The 19,581-nt window shown below is 40.3% G+C and overlaps 1 protein-coding gene across 3 annotated transcripts in view; it reads right to left on the bottom strand.

Moving 5' to 3' along the window:
- The window catches only part of ARID1B (AT-rich interaction domain 1B), a 333,941-nt gene that overhangs the window by 40,632 nt on the left and 273,728 nt on the right, over nt 1-19,581 (bottom strand). For all 3 annotated transcript variants that reach the window (XM_061989024.1, XM_061989022.1, XM_061989023.1), the window contains exon 10: nt 2,300-2,445. In XM_061989024.1, the coding sequence (XP_061845008.1) occupies nt 2,300-2,445 (146 nt within the window). The remainder of the gene's footprint in view (nt 1-2,299; nt 2,446-19,581) is intronic.

The following is a 19,581-nucleotide window of genomic DNA, read 5'->3' as shown; positions in this document are numbered from 1 at the left end:
TGGCATCATATGTAGGTATCGCCTGCGAGTTCTCCACTTCATCAAATACACCTCATCAAACTAAGAGCCACAGCTGATTCTGCAGTGCTCCCCCAGCTCAAGACACTGTAATTTTAAGTACTGTATTTAGATTTGGCTTAAGGTCAGCTCTTCATGCCTCTGACCCAAACAGAAGAATGAGTCAGGATAGGGTGAAATGGAGCGTTCTGACTGCATGTGCCCCCCAGCAGTATATTCACACCTAATTTTCTCTTGGCTTCATAAAGCAATCTGGATTCATCTCTGCTCACACACAGAGGAAAAGAAGTGCACTGAACTCCTCTGGTTCATCTCATACTTACTTTCCATTGGGTAATCTTTGAATTAATAAAACTGGAACAAAAGAAAATCTCACAAATGCACTGGCAGGAAAAAAAAAACTGATAAATGTTTAAATTATTAAAAATCCAATATTTCAGAATGCATAACACAATAAAAAGAGTATGACTAGCCCATACAAAAGACTGCTAGGATAAATGGCCTTGCATTGAACAGATTTCCACTGTATGAAATAACAAATGGATGAATTATCTGAACAAAAAAACCTCTGTGAATCTTCCTTTAAACTGGTTATTCCTTAGGAATACATAAATCTTCTTAGGCAGGGCACTATGCCATCTGTTTGCTGTTGGTTATTTTTGCAGCTCTCGGGGCCAAAGGAAAAGGGGGAAAAATTACTTCTGCTAATAGCAAAACAGAATTTACAGCACAGTTTCAATGCTCAGAAGTAATTTTATTTCAGCAAGCCAGACAAAACATATAACTACACAAACAAAATATAATATTACCTGGGACAGCTCTGGTGGGGGAAAAGAAGCTATTATCTAATGGCCTTTTCAATAGCTTTTCCCTATTCATCCAGATGGTGAAGTGTGGACTAACCAATGGTTTCCCAAGCCAGCACTGGAAAGAGCCTTTTTTTTTGTTTTCTTCTCATTTCTTTTTTTAAAAATCATGCTGATTACCAGTTTCTTTCTTTTGCTAACCAAAACTGTAACATAATATTTCTCAAAAATAAGACACTGCTAAGTGTCTCAGGAGCTCCTATGTAGAGGAAAGAAACCCTCTGGATGTACTACACATATAATCTCACAGTGACCATTTTTTGCCCAGGGAGCAGGGACACATAAATTGACAGGGAGGAAAGACTGGGAAGAAGACAAAGGATAAAGGAATGAAACAGGCTAAGCAGTGCAGAGAGGAATAAAACAAGACACAGGCTCTTGGTACCATATGATTTAAGTTAGTAAGGCATCTGTAAAGAAATGAACAAAAGTAGAAACAAAATCAACTACAAAACAACATCAAACTCCCTTAGAACAACCTATCCAGCTTCCACAGAAACTTCAGAACCCCTAACATTTCAAAAAGGGTTAATGTAACCAGTAAAGCATGCAAAGAAACTCCATGACTGGAAAAAGTATTTGAGAAGATCCACTTCAGGGTCACTGAAACTCCATCCAAATCCACCCCAAAGAAAGAATCGATCTTTTCTGATATTATCTTGATGGAGGATAATTGTTAGGAGTTCAAGTGGAATACGGGTGACAAAACACTTCTGCACAGAACTACAATCACCTGTTCTTCATATCCACACAAAAAGCTGCATGTCATAATGTGAAGGATAAATCCAGCAACTACACCGAGTAGCTTTCCCCCGCCCCAAAGGAAGCTATGATTAAATTTCATATACTGATATTTAAATAAGTAAATGAAGAAACTCTACATTAAGATTATATGAATTTTGGAAATGGTAAATATGGCCTATGTTTTCAGAACAGAGTCATTATTTTAAGTGTTCAACTTACAGCATCTTCAAGTCAGAGCAGGTGCATATCTCTTTTTTTAAACCAGTACCACATTAAATATCTGAAATTGCAATCTTAGGAATCAAGACACTGAAAAGCAACAGCAGCCTCTTAAAAGACGAAGATTTTTTCCTTCCCTCTCTTGCAGACACACACATACAAATATCTGTACACTTGCTAGTCATCACCTGCATCAAACAGGGTCCGAGTGTTGCTGGAACTGTTCAAAACACTGTACTCATCTACATACTGTGCAAAAAGACTTGATGAAAAATGTATTAACTACTGTACAAAAAAAAAGTGAATATGTTAGCCTAGTTTTGAAGCACCCCAAAGTATCCAACAGAGGTGAACGGAGTGAAGGAGGTTATCTCTCTGTTGCCAGCCCAAGGTTGGTACTGTTAAACAGACTGATGGAGGAAGGCCACTGCTGAAAGGTTACCCACCATTACCTGTTGAACTGTTCACCATGTTAGGTGCCATGCTGTAAGGAGGAGCCTGCGGGTTCATCAAGCCAGAGCTGTTGTTCATCGGCTGAGTGTAGGGGGAGCTGGATCCCATGATACCACTCTGATTCATGGCAGGAAAATTGCCTTGCCTACAACAAGAAAGAGCACAAACACTCTGTCTCATTACGTACCTCATTGCTGAAGATGCCGCGGTTTGTCACAGAATACATCTCCTATTGTTTGCAAACAGCTAAGGAGAAGGCACGTAATTAGTTCATTTTACCTACACAGGGAGCTTTGAATTAATCTTGAACTAGTTACAGTATATATAAGACAGAATTGGACTGAAAACAAATTTCAAGAGATGTATACAGTGTCTTTATACATTGCAACCAACCCGCACAAAAATACAACTCATTTATCCCACAGAAACTAGCATTGGCATAAAAAAATCCCAGGGAACTGCAATTTTGACCATTTAATAGAACTCTTTACCTGCCATTAAAAAGCAGTGAAACGACTGGAAGAAAAATGGATACCACAGAATCTGTTTCAGGTTTCTACATTATCGCATTGAATAAAACATTCATCTTTTGTACATGCCACCTATGCCCAATCTTTCAAAGAAACATGTACATACTATACTTTGCTGAAACAGGAAACCTCGGGAGAACTATTTTGGTTCTGAAAATCGATGGTGTATTTATATAATGCTTTCATAACTGAGACTTCAGCTCATCTGAATAATTGCCCTGAATGAAGTCCTTAAGTCTCTACATCTTCAGATGAGAAGATTTTCAGAGCAAGTATTTTTGAAGGCCAAACCTTATCTACTCTTTTTTAAAAAGTATCTAAGTATGCTTTGTCAAATTTATCAAATTCTGCAGGTAAACTGAGGCACGAGGAAGAAAAGAATCCAACTCAAGTAAGCAGAATAACCTGAGGAAATGCACGGCCCAACTTTAAAAATAGCCTCTTTTAATCCATAAAACGATTCTCTACCTTTTCTTGGTACAGCTGAAGACTGCACATAGTACGTTAAATATATGCATATTGACTTAAACATACAAAATAATATTTAAAAATATACTTACTTGTATATTCATACCATACATAGGAAAATACAAAACTCAGACCTGTTTCTTCAATGTACCCCTGGTAAACTTATGCTGTTTTTCCAAATAAAGGAGATAAGAAAGGAAGCGATCACTCCCTCACACAGCTTTAGTACCTGTCAGTCTTTTTACTCCTCACAAAAAACAATGCATTTAATTTTATCCTACAGGCAGGGAAAACTGCATGTCCTGGTGGGAAGATGGATTTTTGGTCTAATCTCTACTCTTTGTTATTATACAGTATTCAAACAAAACAGACAACCCCCAAACCAACAAACCCTGAAAAACTTTAATGGCTTCTTGCCTTCTCCAAATTCATGGCAGATTCTTAATGCAATTGGTTGAAACAGATTTCTTTTTTAGGAGGTACAGGAGGAAGACCATCAAAGCATTATTTGGCCTAATTTTTCTTGACACATTGTGAATTTCTTCAAAGGAAAAGAGAATGTGTAATCTAAATAAAGCATCTTTTTCCCAGTCAGTTTTGTCCTTTGCTCTCTGAAGACAAACTTTTCTTCACTCTTGCAAAGAGGCAAAGGCTTTCTTTTGATATGAAGGAGACTACTGCCATACAATGTCATTTCCCTGATGAAGCTTGCAATGAGTAGTGGAGGGAAAGATTTAAAATGCACAGTGGTGCAATGCTCCAAGGGAAAATTACAAAGGCAAAAGAGAAGAGCAGGACCATTTGGCAACAATTTTAAAAGATTTCAGTTGCTCAGTGAAGCTTTTCTTATGTAAATACCATATCTTAAACACCCCCACTCTTCTTGTTAGCAGAAAATTGCTATATTTCAACAAATGCAGTTAACAGGAAAGTTCTTTCTATGATGGATAAGCCAGGTCCTTTCCATTACTGGGTAAAGTTACTAGTGAAGATGAAGAAAGTGTGCAGGTGCATTTAAACACTTTAAAAAAGAAGTAATAGATTTTGAAAGACTCTATTTTATAGAGTAAGGCTGAGATTCTGGAAAAGAGAACTCTCTACAGGTATCTATCTCTCCAATGTCCTTCTTTTGCTTTAAAAATACACAGGGGATATGCACCTTGCAGGTAAGCTGAAATTGGTCCTTACCTACTAATATTTCAATACTATTACTTCCTATAGCATGTGTGCCTTCTAAGCTGTGGGGCTGTTCATTGTCTCAAATTGAGGTACAATCTATTTCATGTTACCTACTATGGACATCAATCTCAACTGTAGCTCATACTGCTGTACAACAGCTTTAAATCAAGAAGTAGGAAACCATTTCCACTTTAGAAAGGGAATGGAAATGAAAGAAAAGGAATATACTAGATTTGGCTAGGACAGCAAGAAAACAACTCAAGTCTTAAAAATAAAAAGCAAAAAAGCTTCTGTATCCAGAAAGACCTGAATGGCAGAACTAATTTTGAAATTTCATCTGGCAAGGCAATACCTTTTCCCTTTCATCCTCCCATGTAATGCTACACTTGGAACGGACTCAACTCTCCATCTCTGGAAAGAGCCCAGCAAGTGAAAAGACTCAGCACCATCCCCAGCAGAACTTTGTCTTCCCTGGTCCCCTATCAAAGCACTGACCACAGCACACATGAGCTAATTCAGGAACACTGAAAGGTGACATCCTGCAAGAGTAAACGTTATTTTATCCTGAGATAGGGTGCAGTGCACAGTCCACAGCTCCTTCACGTATTATTCTGCTCTATGATGGCTTGGAATGGAAAGTTTCTTTAGGGAGAAATAATCAGGTATTACTTCAGCCTTTAATTCTCACTCCACAGTGGGCCTCCTTTGAGTAAAGACTGCCGACTGTGACAAATTGTGCTGCATCAGTGCTATAATATGAAGTGGAGTCCATTAAGAACTGAGCTGAGATCACCAAACTCATTTTGATTAACCTCCAGGTCACTAAACACTTATAAATATGTTACACAGCAGCTGCTAAACATATTTATATATGCTTAAGGTCACAGCATCATCTGTTGGTTGTTGGAGTTAAGTCAAAAAATCTTATGTTTCCTTCTGTGCTGCTTTTAGTAAAGGCATATCCAACATACTACTTAAGAAGCATTTATCTCAAAGCATACTACCAGACTCTCTCCTACATTTCCCAATTCCCTCCTCCATTTTTATGGGAGGCTAAATAAAAATCAAGTCTTTTAAAAACCGTCTGTTGTTCAAGCAGCGACACTTAACAGCAAAAATTAACTGACCGACTGTGAATTGTACACAGTAACAAACCTAGTTCAGTATACAGCTTTACAATACTTACCCCAGAAACATCAATGGCTAGGTTGCTTAGGGATGACACAAGTGACAATTAGGAATAACAAGACGACATTAAGAAAAGAAACACTTGAGTATAATGAAAAAACGTCTTCATAGTGAGATACAGGTACCCTCCCAGGGAACGGAAGAAACCCCAGTACTTGACAGATCTGCACACAGACAACACATTAGAAAATGTACTCAACAGAGAAATCCTGCACTACATATGAAGTAGTTGACCTGTCAGGAATGTGCTGACAGGAACCTTACAAAAGTCAACGGGGACAAGTACAAGGTCCTGCACCTGGAAAGGACGAGTCCCCTGCAGTGGTGCTGGTTGGGGCTTGACTGGGGAGAGAAGGTTTGCTGAAAAGCCCTTGGATATCTTGGCAGTTAAGGGGCTGAGTGCGAGCTAGCAGAGTGCCCTGGAAGCAGAGGGCCAATAACATCCCGTGACCAGAAGAAGAGGTAGGAGATGGAGGGAACTGATAATTCCTTGCTTACCTGGCACTCATTAGACTCCCTCTGGAGTATCATGTCCAGTTTTGGATTCCTCAGTTAGGGAAAGACCATGAGAAACTGGGGTGAGTTTAGCAGAAGATAATCAGAGCCTGACCACTCACCCTGGAGAGGCTGAAGGTTAGTTCAGTATGGGGCAGAGACAACTTTCAAAAGGAACCTAACAGCAGCCCCTGAGCGTTTAAAAGGAGGTCAGAAAGAAGATGAAGCTGTGTTCTTCACAGTGCACCATGGCAGGAGGATGAGACATGATGGGCAAAACTTAAAACATTAACAGCTGAGACTGGATGTAAGGAAACCCTTTTCCCTGTGAAAACAGTCAAAGAGTCAGGCACTAGATCTGATGTTCCAGAGAGGTGGTGCAATCTCTGTCCTTGGAAGTTTTCAAGACCCAAGGGGCTAAAGCCCTGAGCTGTCACAGCTCAATCTGCTGAGGAGGCGGCTGGACCACAGACTTCTTGAGGTTCTTTGCAGCTTGAATAATGCTATGATTCTAGACTGTCAGCTTCATTGTGCTGTTGATAGTCTGGGTCCAAAATACAATTGGTCAAATTCAAAACATTCCCTTTTAAAAAGCTCCTGTTCTGCTCTTTTGTTTTCCTACATTTGCAATTTACCCAAAGCTTAATTTCCAGTTAATCTCTTTCTTCTGGAAAACAAGTAGCATCAGATTTAATTCTGTCCTCTGAGCTGACGCAGAAGTCAGGGTATTTAAAGAGAGGAGATGACATGAAAGATCTGGTTATTGTTAAAAAGCAGAACAAAGAAGTTTTAAGAAAGAAGAGCACTGACAATACAAAGGAGCATATGTGTGACCATAGCTGCTGAGCAGTGTCCCTTATACTAAGATGTCTTCCTTTAATTGGATCTGAAATGACTAGTAGGATAGTGTTGTTGTCTTCTACTGCTACACCAAAGTCACTCTGAAGCCCTTGTGTTTAATACTTGCAGGTATGTGATTCAGTAGCTCTACAGTGTTGCCATCTGATGAAGGACTTTTACTGTCACCTCCCTCAGACCTGAACTAATTACAAAATGTAGTTCAGAAGCAGGTGTGGTTCAGCTATGGACAGTGATAAAAGAGGATTATACGTCTCAGTAGGACAAGAAATTAAGACACATCTTTTCATATAGAAATATGTCAAAGCTCAGGTTTTTGGTGTGTGCAGAGGGATGAAGTTCTACAACTTTCTGTGGATTTTCTGGCCTGTATCTGTGCCCTCCTCTCAATCTGAATCTGTGGCATTGGAACAAAGCCCTTCATGCAGTCATACAAAATGGTCCAGCTTCTGTGATGAGCCCTGTTGCAGCCCCAGCACAGGGGCAAGTTGCGTATGGCAATGTGCAGGGAACAGAAGGGTTCAGAGTTGGAGAGTCTAGAAGGGCTGGAGGTAAGGTGAGTCTGGAGCAGAAATGGTGGAAATGGTGGGGAGAGTAGATGGAAATGAAGAATGACAAAAGGGGTTGGAAGCATCCTCACTAGGTGTCAAAGGTTTTTAGGGCCTGGAGGATGATGAGAGAAGGAAGATGAAACAGCAATACAGGAGGAGAGTCAGGGACAAACATATAGAGAGCTGCTATTCCCAGAGTAAACACAGGGAAGGTCCCTCTAGCACCAACACGGAAACAATCACCCAAATCTGCCTGAAGGAAAGAAAGGATTCACAGGGGAGCCTCAAAAGCAGGATATTACCAGAGATGTGCCTTACTGTAGCTACTCCACTCCTTTGCACTGCCATGAGACAGGGCCACGCTCCAAGGTAGCCACTCTGGCCAGCACCGCTGGGCAGTGGGGTGATGCTGAAGGAGCAGTGCTGCAAGGACTAGGCACAGAACTCACACAGGGAAGAGCTGCCACTGAGTCACACCTCACACATGCTTGCAGCCACAAGCTCGAAGCAATTACTATTTAGGCACCTTTGCACCGTGCTTCTTATACTTCCACAGTACTTACATAATGTAGGGATTTCTCCCAGTCATCTTGCCCCAGACACTGGAACTGAAAAATCATCCTGCTGCCGTGACCTGGCTATCTGAGCAACTGGCTGGTGAAAAAAAATGGCCCACGAGCTCGTGGAAGTCTGCCATTTCTGCTCAAGATCTTTAACCGACATCAGTTTTGCAGCAAATGCACTGCAGCACCTCAGGGGAGTAATTTGTGTAAACATTTTAAAAGGAACATTTTTTTTTTTAATGCTGACACACTGCTAAGGTGGCTACTTGATTACAAACTGTGAAAATGACTGCGTTAGGCTGCACTCACAAATCACAGTGTACTGACCAAATTGCCCTGTGCTTATCTGTGCCAGGTCTGCAGCATGACAATATTTCCTCTCTCTTTTAAATGTCAAAGTATGATTTGGGGGGTTGTTATTTAAACACACTGACCTGCACAATAACCAGAAGCACTTTATTTAAATCTGTCTTGAGCTGGGACTAGCCTTAAGCGCTTATAATCTGTCATACTTTGACACCAAATGGGTTATTATAATGAGGGTAATTCAGGAGTGAGACCATGAATGATTTTTCCCTAGAGAATTTACACATAAACATGTGCATGCAGATACATATGCTCTTTTGTTAAGGATTTTCCTTCTCACTACATTATGGCCTTCCTTGAAGAAGTGAAACCATTTATGCTATTGGGGAATACGGGAGAATCAGAGGAGGAAGAAGAGAGAAAGGGAAAAGAAACCCCAACAATGCTTACTTTGCTCTGACTAGAAGCTCATCAGTGTCAGTGCTGTTAGCACAGGCCACGATACATGAAATCTGAGTATTGGCTTGAGCAGCCATAAAACAGCATTAAAGTCAGTTCCCATGTAAATAAACCAAACAAATTTAACATCACTGTATCTGAAAGCTAAGTATTCTCCTCTCGTTAGCTGCTACTAACTTGGATTTACATTTCCTTCTCTGTTGAGCGGGGAAGCTCACCGCTCGCAATAGCAAAGTCCTAAAAACACAACCACAAAAGCTGGTGATGTGACAGGTGTTAAGTCTGCCACGAGATTTTTTCCCCATTTTTCAAGATAGAAGGAAAAAAAAGATTTTACACTTGTGTGTGTGTGTGTGTGCAGGCATAAAAAGCTCTGAAATGCTCCGACAAAACACCAGGAAACAAGTGACAATGCATCTAGATTTGCACCGGGGCATCTGTGCGTGTGTGTGTGTGTCTGCTGCCATCAAGCATGCAGAACCAACACCAAACTATTCTTCCCAAAGACCAGGCCTAAATCACAATGCTAAAATGGGGAATTACTTTCTAGCATCATAATTATGTGATAGTGCACATCACCTTGCAACGCATTGCAGTCTAACTGAGCACACTGCCCTTCTTCATCTGGCTGATCTAAAGATTATTATGTAAGATCCTTCCTGGAAGAAGAACAGAAATAGCCTTTCTAAATGTATTATTTTCCTTCTGATTAGGCAAATACTTGTGCCTTTAGCATCATCACCGTTACTTAGATTTCACTAAGAAGGTATCGAGGAGGAAGAAGAAATTTAAAAATTAGTTGTTCCTACCAGGCTGATTCGGTGCTGAGTCCCTCAGAAAAGCAGCCACAAAACCTTATTGTTTATTTGCATGCTATTGTAATCACATTAACCATTTTTCCAGTGAAAACATCTGCCCAACGAGCTACCTACTTGGTAGTCATTTAAAGCCCAATAAAATGCAGGAGTGTCACACCACATCAAATACTGGAAGCGCAACATAAGAGGCATGTGTAATTCATGAGTATTGATGCTAATAACAACACAACTACACAACATTTGTACTCCTGAATGCATGCTGAGATTAGAATAAATCTCCCTATCCCATTTTACAGATAACAAAAAACGAGGAAGAGAGCCAAGGTTAATAATGGTCTAAAATATGGCCAAAAGAATAATAAAGCAGTCGAATATAGTGAGGAAAACACAGCACATGCCTGCAGAAAAAGAAATCCTTAACTTCATTTGGTCCTAATGATACAAGGGTGTGTGACTGAAAAACATTAAGGATATTCAGTGAAATACTGTAGAAGGGTGGTTTTTTTGTTGTTGGGGATTTGTTTGTTTGTTTAGGTTGCAGCTATTTAATTTTGGTTTTATAAAGCTCCTTTTGTGTTAATTAAAGTTTTTTTTGGCCTGAATTTCACAGTTACCACAGCACTTGGTCACCAGCCTTCAAATCCACAGGGATTCCATAAAATGCCTTTATTGAGCAGCATTCTTACATGTGCAGCAAGACCTATGCATTTGGATTTATTTGTATAAGAAAAAACTAAGCCCTCTGTACTCAGAGCAACCTGTACTGCATAAATACAATATAATGCTGTGTGACAGAAAACACGAGACTATTGAAAAGTGGGCCAAATCAAATGGCTTGTAATCCTGTCGAAGCTCCCTTCTTAGTGACCCCTGCCTACCTTCCTAACAACATGGATTTAAACAGCAGCTCTAAAGGCAGCTGCTTGCACCCTGTCCCCATCAGCCATAGTATCTGAACACCGGGGAGATGCATTTCTCAGCCAAAGTGTAGTGTGGAGATGGACAGAAGAGGGCTGCTGTGACCTGTCCAGCAAGCAGAAGCATGCATCAACTGGGTTTGTGGTGAAAAAAAAAAGCAATTTGCCCTGTAAGGCATGATGCAGCCAATCTGAGACAGAATGCCTAGAAGGGTGATTTACCCCGGTGTGACTTGATATCAAAACGGGAATGACTCATATGACTCTCTCACTATGCAACTTTCTATTTTTGTGCATATTTAAAAATAGCTGTATTAAAAAGTCGGAAGGCCCTATGAACTCTCTCCCAGAATGATTACTTGAAAGTGGGTAAGAGTCTGTTTCCAGCACACAAACAGCCAGGAGGTCACCAAAGCGTGGTGCTAAAAACCTACAGGCAGCTAAGGACATGCTGTGTACTTCACTACTTCAGCTTCCTCTGGGGAAAGGCTCCACCCCTGAGCTCCCTCCCTCTTTCACCTGGAGATACAGACCTCCTGGCATCTCCCCCCACGTTCTTACCATGATCAGTCACATCCTCGCACTGTTTCTGAGCACCAGTGCAGCTCCACGGAGCTCACTGTGCTGGCAACCAACCGAAAAGCTAATAAAATCCTGATTGCTTCATGCCAGCTCTTCAGTGACTCTTTTCATAGTAAAATGTCATCTGGCTGACAGCACACTGAATGCAACTGTACATGTGCAGCAGCATGGCGAGCAAGTTCTCCAAAGGGATTTCCCAGCAGACACATTTTCACTTACCTATCTTTGCCCAATAGCCTGGAGCTGTTACATGTTTATCAATATTATTACTACCACTATTACCATCAGTCTCGGCACTTTGGCACTCCAGACAGTTTCACAAGAGCAATGTGGTGCATATGTCAGCATGGTTTCAGCTTGCTCTTTTTTTTTTTTTGGCTCAGAAGGTGCCTGAAATCTACTGTGACAACTGCAACAGGTATTTAATGTGTTAATGAGACTGCTGGCCATCATTAAAAAAAATCTTATTGCCGATATGTTATTATTTAATTTGATTCTTACAAGGTTAACTTATATGTTGAGTTTCCACCCCTGCTCCCAACTAAATTCCATCAGTAAAGTGAAGGGCTCTTCCCACTCATATTTCCCCAGGTAGAACTGTTAAAAAAAATAAAATAGAAAATTGTTTAATTTTCTCTCAACTATGACTGTGGTAAAACAACCTAAAACCTTAAAACTGTTCTAAAACACAAATCCCACCTACTATTTTTTATATTTCTCTCCTTCTGTCACAAAAATCTTAGGCTGTTCAGTCACAGTCTTGTACTTGCACAATGTATACGCCAAATAACACAGAGCAGACATGGAATTTGCTTTCTTCGTAAGTCCCATTACACAGGTGGCTATTCTCCTGTTTTTTGGTTGTGGGTCGTTGTTCTGATTGGTGCTGTGGTTTAAAGGAGTAGATTTTCTGGTTAATAGGCAAAAATATAGTGTGAAAATGCAGTGTCGTCATCAGAAAAATTTCTTGCCTCCCAAGAAAGAGAAAAAAGTCCTCTCTTCCTCTTTATACAACAACAATTAACGGAGTACTGCGTTCTTAATGTCCGTACGATCACCTTTTGAGGTACAGAACTTCTATGTAACATCCAACTCCAAGGCAGAATGGTAGCAAGCCACACAGAGTTTGACACTGCAATTTAGTTTCAAAATAATCAGTGTTTCTATAGAGGGCGACAGCTTTCCTAAATAACCAAATCAAGACAAAAATAATCTGGACACAATACTGATCAAATTAGAAGTGTCTCTCAGATGAATGAAAATTCTTATTCATGACTATGAAAATCACCCTTCCCAACATACTCCTGCTTTCACTATTTAAGAATGGTTACTCTCTGAAGGAGGGACTCTTGAGGTCTGTGGTTAATCTCTAATGGCATGAACAGCTTACAGCAGTCTACTTGATTGATGAGTAACCAAAAAAGAAAAAAATGCCTCCCCAAATCACTGGTTTCCTGCGCGAGCTCTGCAGCGTGGTGACATCTAAGGGTCCAAAATGATGGATTTACCTTTTAGTAAAAGAAAATTCCAGATAAAAATATATTTCTCTGAGTCTCTCATAAGAAACGGCTTTGGTTGGCTCAGCATGTAAAGTTTCTTCCAATACTTACACGATTTTATCAGGAATTTTGAGCTGATCTACAAAACGCATCTCCATTTAAAAAATAATAACTATGAAAGTCTGATTTCCAGCCCTCTCTTTACTATAAATGAATACATATAAGCTAAGTTGTCTTCACTCCTCCTAATATGGTGTAGAAAAAAAAGCCATACATAGTTGTGCTTTGAAAAGCAAAGCATGAGGAAAGTAAGTGCCAAAAATCAGCTTGATATAAGTGACTGTTTCTCCTGAAGAGGGAAGAAGCATTGGTCCTTTTGAAGCAAAAAATGTCAATACTGGTTAACAGCTCCCTTAGAAATCACAGTAAGCATTAATATTTGGACTTTTAACCCCTCAAATCACACAGAAACTTGGCACAGAGAGAAAATATGCCACCCGTTAATGAAATGCTGCCAGCCTCAGGTGAAGCAAGTGCAGCAGTTATTTGGCGGCTGCAGGAACACTATACATTCACTTAGGCCAAGAGGCAACAGTATTTCATCCAGATGAAATGATAAGTGGACTTTTTTTTATTATTATTTTGGAAGTCAAATGTGGTTTCATGGACTGAAATGTACTGCCTGGATGTTCAAACAGCAGTAATGGAAAAGCAGGGCAAGGATCCCTAAAGGAAATCTGAAGTCTGGGAGTGTTCAGTGGAGGGGGATAGAGACTGGAAAATTGTGAATGGTCTGAGTTTGAACAGGAGTAACTCCTTCCCTGTGACTGAATGTTAAATAAAAGGCCCAGCAGAAAGGGCCTTTCTGCTAGGGGCTTATTTCAAAGGCAACAGATAACATACCCTGACACTGGCTCCAATTATGGCTACCAGTCCTATCTTAGCCTAGTTTACTTTGGGGATTTCACAGTTGGCAGCCTTTTATCTAGAAGTAGCTTGGTTTGAATAAGCAAAGATACTTGAATGAGTACTTAACCTTCCTGCACTCCACTGCACTTCCCAGCAGAGACGAACAGCACCTCCAAGCTTAAGGGGAAAAAGGAAAACAATGGAAGATATATACTCTCTCCAGGGATTAAAGATGCTAAGTTTTACTATAGCAATTCAAGTCTTTCTGCTAAGTAACTGCAGCTTTGAAAATCACAATTAGAATTTTAAACCCAAGTTTCAAGATCAAAAGGGCCAGACTGGAAAATGCTGCGTATAAATTGACAGGCTCTAGGATGTAAAACATCTAAAACAGTTCTGGGTTTTATTTATATTATTATTCTTTTAAAAAAAATTTATTCCCCATTTCCGCCTCATTCTTTTTCCTTTTGACATTTTAATGCATCATGTCCATTACTATATTTCCTCACCAGTACCTTCTAGTCCATCAGCAGTGCTGCATTACCCTGCTGTTGGAGAAAATAATATGGAAAAAGTGCTTTGCTGGCACCAGCGACATGGAATATGAATTATACATACGTAGCAGCATAGAAATGCTGACAGAAGACTAGTCTGCTTGTATGTGTGCATGTACACATATGCACACACACACATGTATTGAGAGGACAATTTAAACTCATTTACACTAATTATAACTGCTTCTCTGTACTACAGAGATTATCTAACCTTGGTGCCGCTTTTATGGATCAGTTTTACAACTCGATGAAAACTCACCTAAATTCTTCTGACCTCAACACCTTGAGGCTGCAGTATCTAATCAGCTGCTAAGTAGTTTAGAACTAGAACCACATTCTAGACTGCCTAAAAGTATGTCAAAGCAATGCAACACCATACATTACTATAGACAGAACATCATTTGCCAGGTGGCACGGGGAGCAGCAGATGATAATGTAAATATCCACCTCAATTTAGCAACCCAATGACCAGGACTTAAAATGGCCAGAGGCTGCAAATAGCTAAGCTGGATCTCAGTTCCTCAGTTTAATAAACTACCGTGTCTAAATTGTCTCCTCTAAAATCAATGACACTGAATTCTAAATTCATTCAATCTATATATAAAAAAAATTGCTTTCACTTACAAAATTGCAACACGCAATCCCAAGCACCATATTGAGGTACAGTACACTGAGGTCAAACACGCTGCTTTCAAAGATAGGATTGCTCCTCATGTAGACACATCAAAACTCATTCTACAGTAATTAGTTCAGGTATTGATAACTGTAGTTGCAGCAATAAGAGGCACATTTTAGCATCCAGATAGATGTGCATTTTATAGCCAGCTAGTACTGAATTACATCTTGCTAAGGCCACACTGCTAACAGTATATACACCAGCTATTTTACAACTACATTTTTATCTTTCCATATACTATGGTCACACTTTGAACTGCTAAGGTGACATGCTCAGAGTGACACTCACTGCTAGCACAAGAAATGCTGAAATAGCATCTAGCTCCAGAAACGGCTGTTGACTTCAGGTGTCAGCCTAAGAATCAGTTTTCAAAAGCGTGTACTGGGCACTGACTGTAGGAAACAAAAGCTCACAGACAGTAAATACATAGTCCTGAAAAGTTTCAATTTGGGCATCTATAAACTGGGAAATGCACAACTGGCTGGTACTAGAAGATACTGGCTAAATTTGTTACCTTTCACATCAACATGGAAATTGCTATCTCATTTGCTTAAAGTTTGCTTTTACTGAAGGCTGTGTCGCAGGTCGGTACACACATAAATACTTATCTATCACTACAAATATGTGTACTGTTGTAAGAACTACAGGGTGATAAAAGATTTCATTTTTTTCAGCCGTCTCGTTCTCAGGGGCCTCCACTGGGTTCTAAACTCCAGCAGCAGAACCAACCCTTAGCCGTCATTTTAGCCAACATCAACCTAAGTTATGAAAAGACTTGCCTTGGAGTTCAGTGGATATATTAGGTCTTCAACATACAGTCCTTACCAATCAATGGGTGTGCTGGGACTGAGACAGGTATAAAAAAGAAAAAGACCATTTTGCAGTTCCTTCACACTGCCTTCCTGAAAATAAGAGGAATTAGTATACAGGGCATTAGAGGGTTATTTAGCATCGCCTGTGGGAAACTGTTACCCAGATCAAGCTTAAACATCCTGGGTAGTGTGAAACCATAGCTACAAAGTACAATGAAGACATCTTAAAAATACCTTTTCTTTAGCCTGACATGCACCATTTTGGGTGGCAGGAGACAGACTACCATATCCTAAGATTTTAGGTTACTGGGGAGGTATCATGTAGCTATAGAAATTAATCTGAGCTTAAGAGGCTTCTTGCAGGCCTCAAGGTGAGGTCAAAGGCTAATTCAAATGGTGTAAACCTAGTATCTTCCACAACCATCACTTTTATTTATATGATTTTATCTTCTTTAATTAAAAGGGTGGTGGTCTGCATTGAGGATGACACCTAGGTATAACTGGCTGACACTCAGATCTTGATCATCCAGTCCTGGTTAATGAACATTGATTTTCTGCCCCAGTGGAAGTGATTTTATTCTGCTGCATGCCATTTCAATTCATTTTACATAGCTGCTTAGTGTGCCTTGGCAAGGCAGAAGCAAACCAGCTCTCTACAACTACATAATACTCCTAAACTGGTAAAGGATAGATTCTGTGGATTACAGCTTAAGATAAATTTCTCTCCCCTATTGATACCTGACTACTGATTCAACAAGTTGACCTTGAAGGGGATCACAAACAACTTGTATGAAAATACTGCCGTGTCATGACTCTGACACAATCATTTAATCTTCTTAATTCAACACAGAAGTGTGTGTTTCACAGTAACAAAAATCTAACAGTTCTTGAATCCCACAGCTGAATCTGACACACTCAAGACAGTCAAAGAAAAAGGCTTGACACTGTTCATGCACTTTAAAACAGTAGTTGCATTTCAGGTGAATATTTTGCACTAGATACTTAGTGCTCTTAAAAATTGTAGTGACTGATTGAAAATTTGAAAACACATGTGCACGCTCAATTACAGAATAATAAAACTTTATTGAAAATCCCATTAAGAAATCCTGTCATCACTCCTGCAGTACACCACCTCTCAGAAACGGATCATACTACAGCTCACTGCCCAGGCAACAACAATATTGCGAAAACAGGGTTGCACAGCACTGCTGTGAGGCAACACCAACAGTAAGGGGAGAAAGATGATGCCTGCGTCAGGAGGAAGAAGGATCTTATTGCTTCTCAGTGACGAGGCTCTTCGTTCCCCTCTCAGGCACAAGGAAACTGAGCTGTGTCAAAAGCAACACAGGTGTGTGAGCAAGTGACGTGCAGATTTTCATGGGACTGTCACAGTAGCATTAGTAAAAAGAAAACAAAAAACTAAAATCCCCTCTATGATGCCAGCGTTTGTGAAACTTTCACGAGATTTTTATATTCCTTCATCAGTCAGATGGCACGTTTATAGACATTAAAAAAAATTGTCAAGGTCCCATAGCAAGTCCAGTTTACATTGCTACCCATACTGGTCATGCTGGTACACCAAGGGAGTCTGAGTGTTACCACAATTGGGATGCTGTGAAGAAAATAAGGGGCATCATCCAGCCCCAGATTGGCTGGGATATATGAGTATAAACTGGAGCATAAGAGTTTCCAAAGAAATATAAGGAAGAATTTCTTCCCTGTTCAGGTGAGGGAGCACTGGAACAGGCTGCCCAGATGGGTTGTGGAGTCTCTCCTCTGGTTACAAAGTAGTAAGTTACTGTATATCAGCTGATGGACAGCAACTGTCTACCAGCACACACTTAACCCACGGTCAATGAGAGGTCTTTTGATTTAGCCAGGAGTAGTGCATCGATTTTCATGAATGAATTAAGCCTGAAAACACATGGAATACTTTCTCATTTTAAGCTCATGAAAACTTCGGAGTATACAGTGATAGCAGATCATCATTAAATTACACATTTGATAAATAAAAAAGGAGAAAAGTGATGTCCAATGATAGGATAAAGGGCAATGGGTATAAACTGGAACCCAAGAGGTTCTAAAGAAATACAAGGAAGAATTTCTTCACTGTGAGGGTGAGGGAGCACTGCAACAGGCTGCCCAGATGGGTTGTTGAGTCTCCTTCTCTGGAGACATTCAAAACCCATCTGGACCAGTTCCTGTGTGACCTACTCTAGGTGGTCCTGCTCTGGCAGGGGGTTGGACTGGATGATCTTTTGAGGTCCCTTCTAACCCTTAAGAATCTGTGATTCTGTGATAAGCAGGTGACCTAATGTACGGTGGCATATTTGCTCACTATCACAAATACGACCCACTGTCAAGAACATTCCTTCCATACGAAAGTATAGAGGACTTCCAGGAACAGCCAAGAGCCATTACACTTTCTCCGCTATGGTTGAGTTGAGATCAAAAAGGAACAGTGCGCTTGCAGCCCCTGGCATCAGAGGGGTGTGACAGGTTTCGCTCAATTTGCAGTTTATAAACAGTCCTTTTGCCAGCATTTGCAGTACAGATTTGATGACTGCTCAATCCTTCCACAGGTGCTGGATAGTGATGGAAAGGCTCTGAAACAGCGTAATTTTGCCCAGGCAAAGCTAGAAACCAAAAGCAGTTTTACAAAACTGACTTGGGAGGAAAGTGCGTGATAGGAATGGTAATCATTTAACGTAGTTTTTGATCAAACACCACATACTGTGCCCAAACTGTAAGTTGAATCACAACCAAATACTTTCTGCCTAACATAGAGTCTTTTCTTGCTGTAAAGACCAACAAACATGAGCTTTTTCTTTCACTACACGATTATAAAGAAAGTGTTCCTGTAGCTCCAGTGATGGCCCATTTATTCCTTTGTGCCTGACCTATCAGCTTATAGCCTAAATCAGACAGACAGAAGCAGACTTCTGTAAATCCTACTAGACGGGTCTGTTAAAACAACCAACACAAGCCACACGCTGCTGGTTCACAGATATCTGTGGAGTACAGTCTATTTTAAAGGAATGTGGTTCTATTTTACTGAACAAGAACATGAAGTACACTAAATTTACTGTTATTGTTTTAGAAGTTTGCTATTGCTTATCACTGGAAGCCACCTGCCTTCCAAACTCACAAAACAAGAAAGCAAAGAGATACAGGGACACATTAGCTTCCTATTTCTAGTTTTACGCTGCATCTTGGAATGAGAGCGACTCGAGTGTCCACAAACAATGGTCCTGAATGATAAACACCTCTACGTATATATATGCATCTGTGTACACATATGCATCAATAAATGCAAGATGCTTAATACACACAAATACACACACAAACACACACACACTCATGAGAACAAGGCAACCATCTCTGTGTAATTCTCGAATGTAATGGAATCTCTTGTAACAGAAAAAGATCAAAAATACACCAGGAGTTATATGTATCCAGGCAATGTGGAAATTACTTCATCTGTAAAATTTCCCAGAAAATATGATTTCATTGCAAGTATTCAGGCATCTTAAGAACTACTACGGACAGAAAAGTACCTTTGCCAAAATCCCAGCACAAATAGCAACATGCAGCCCGATGGGGAGACAGGAAGACAGATGATGTCTCCAACCTCTACAATCTTGTTTGCAGGTTCTCTCTTATGGATGTGTTAGTGTCACTTATCAACTCCAGATATCTACAGATTGCTTTTATGCATCCTTCTGCCTTTCCCTTCTAGTTGTGCTCATCGGCCTACCCTTCTTTCTCCTCTGCATGCCTGCCTAGGAACAAGAACATCCCATAGAAGAGAACTGCCATCAGCACTGTTGCTCGCAAAGTGGGCAGTAAATGTAAGAGCTGATGGGCAGCTTCATAAGCTTCCTTACTCTCTGGCAGGAGCAAACTGCCAAGGTCAC

Source organism: Colius striatus, chromosome 2 (genome assembly GCF_028858725.1).
Source record: "Colius striatus isolate bColStr4 chromosome 2, bColStr4.1.hap1, whole genome shotgun sequence".
Lineage (NCBI taxonomy): Eukaryota > Metazoa > Chordata > Aves > Coliiformes > Coliidae > Colius > Colius striatus.
The sequence above is the reverse complement of the archived record's forward strand: the minus strand, read 5'-3'. Positions and strand labels throughout refer to the sequence as shown.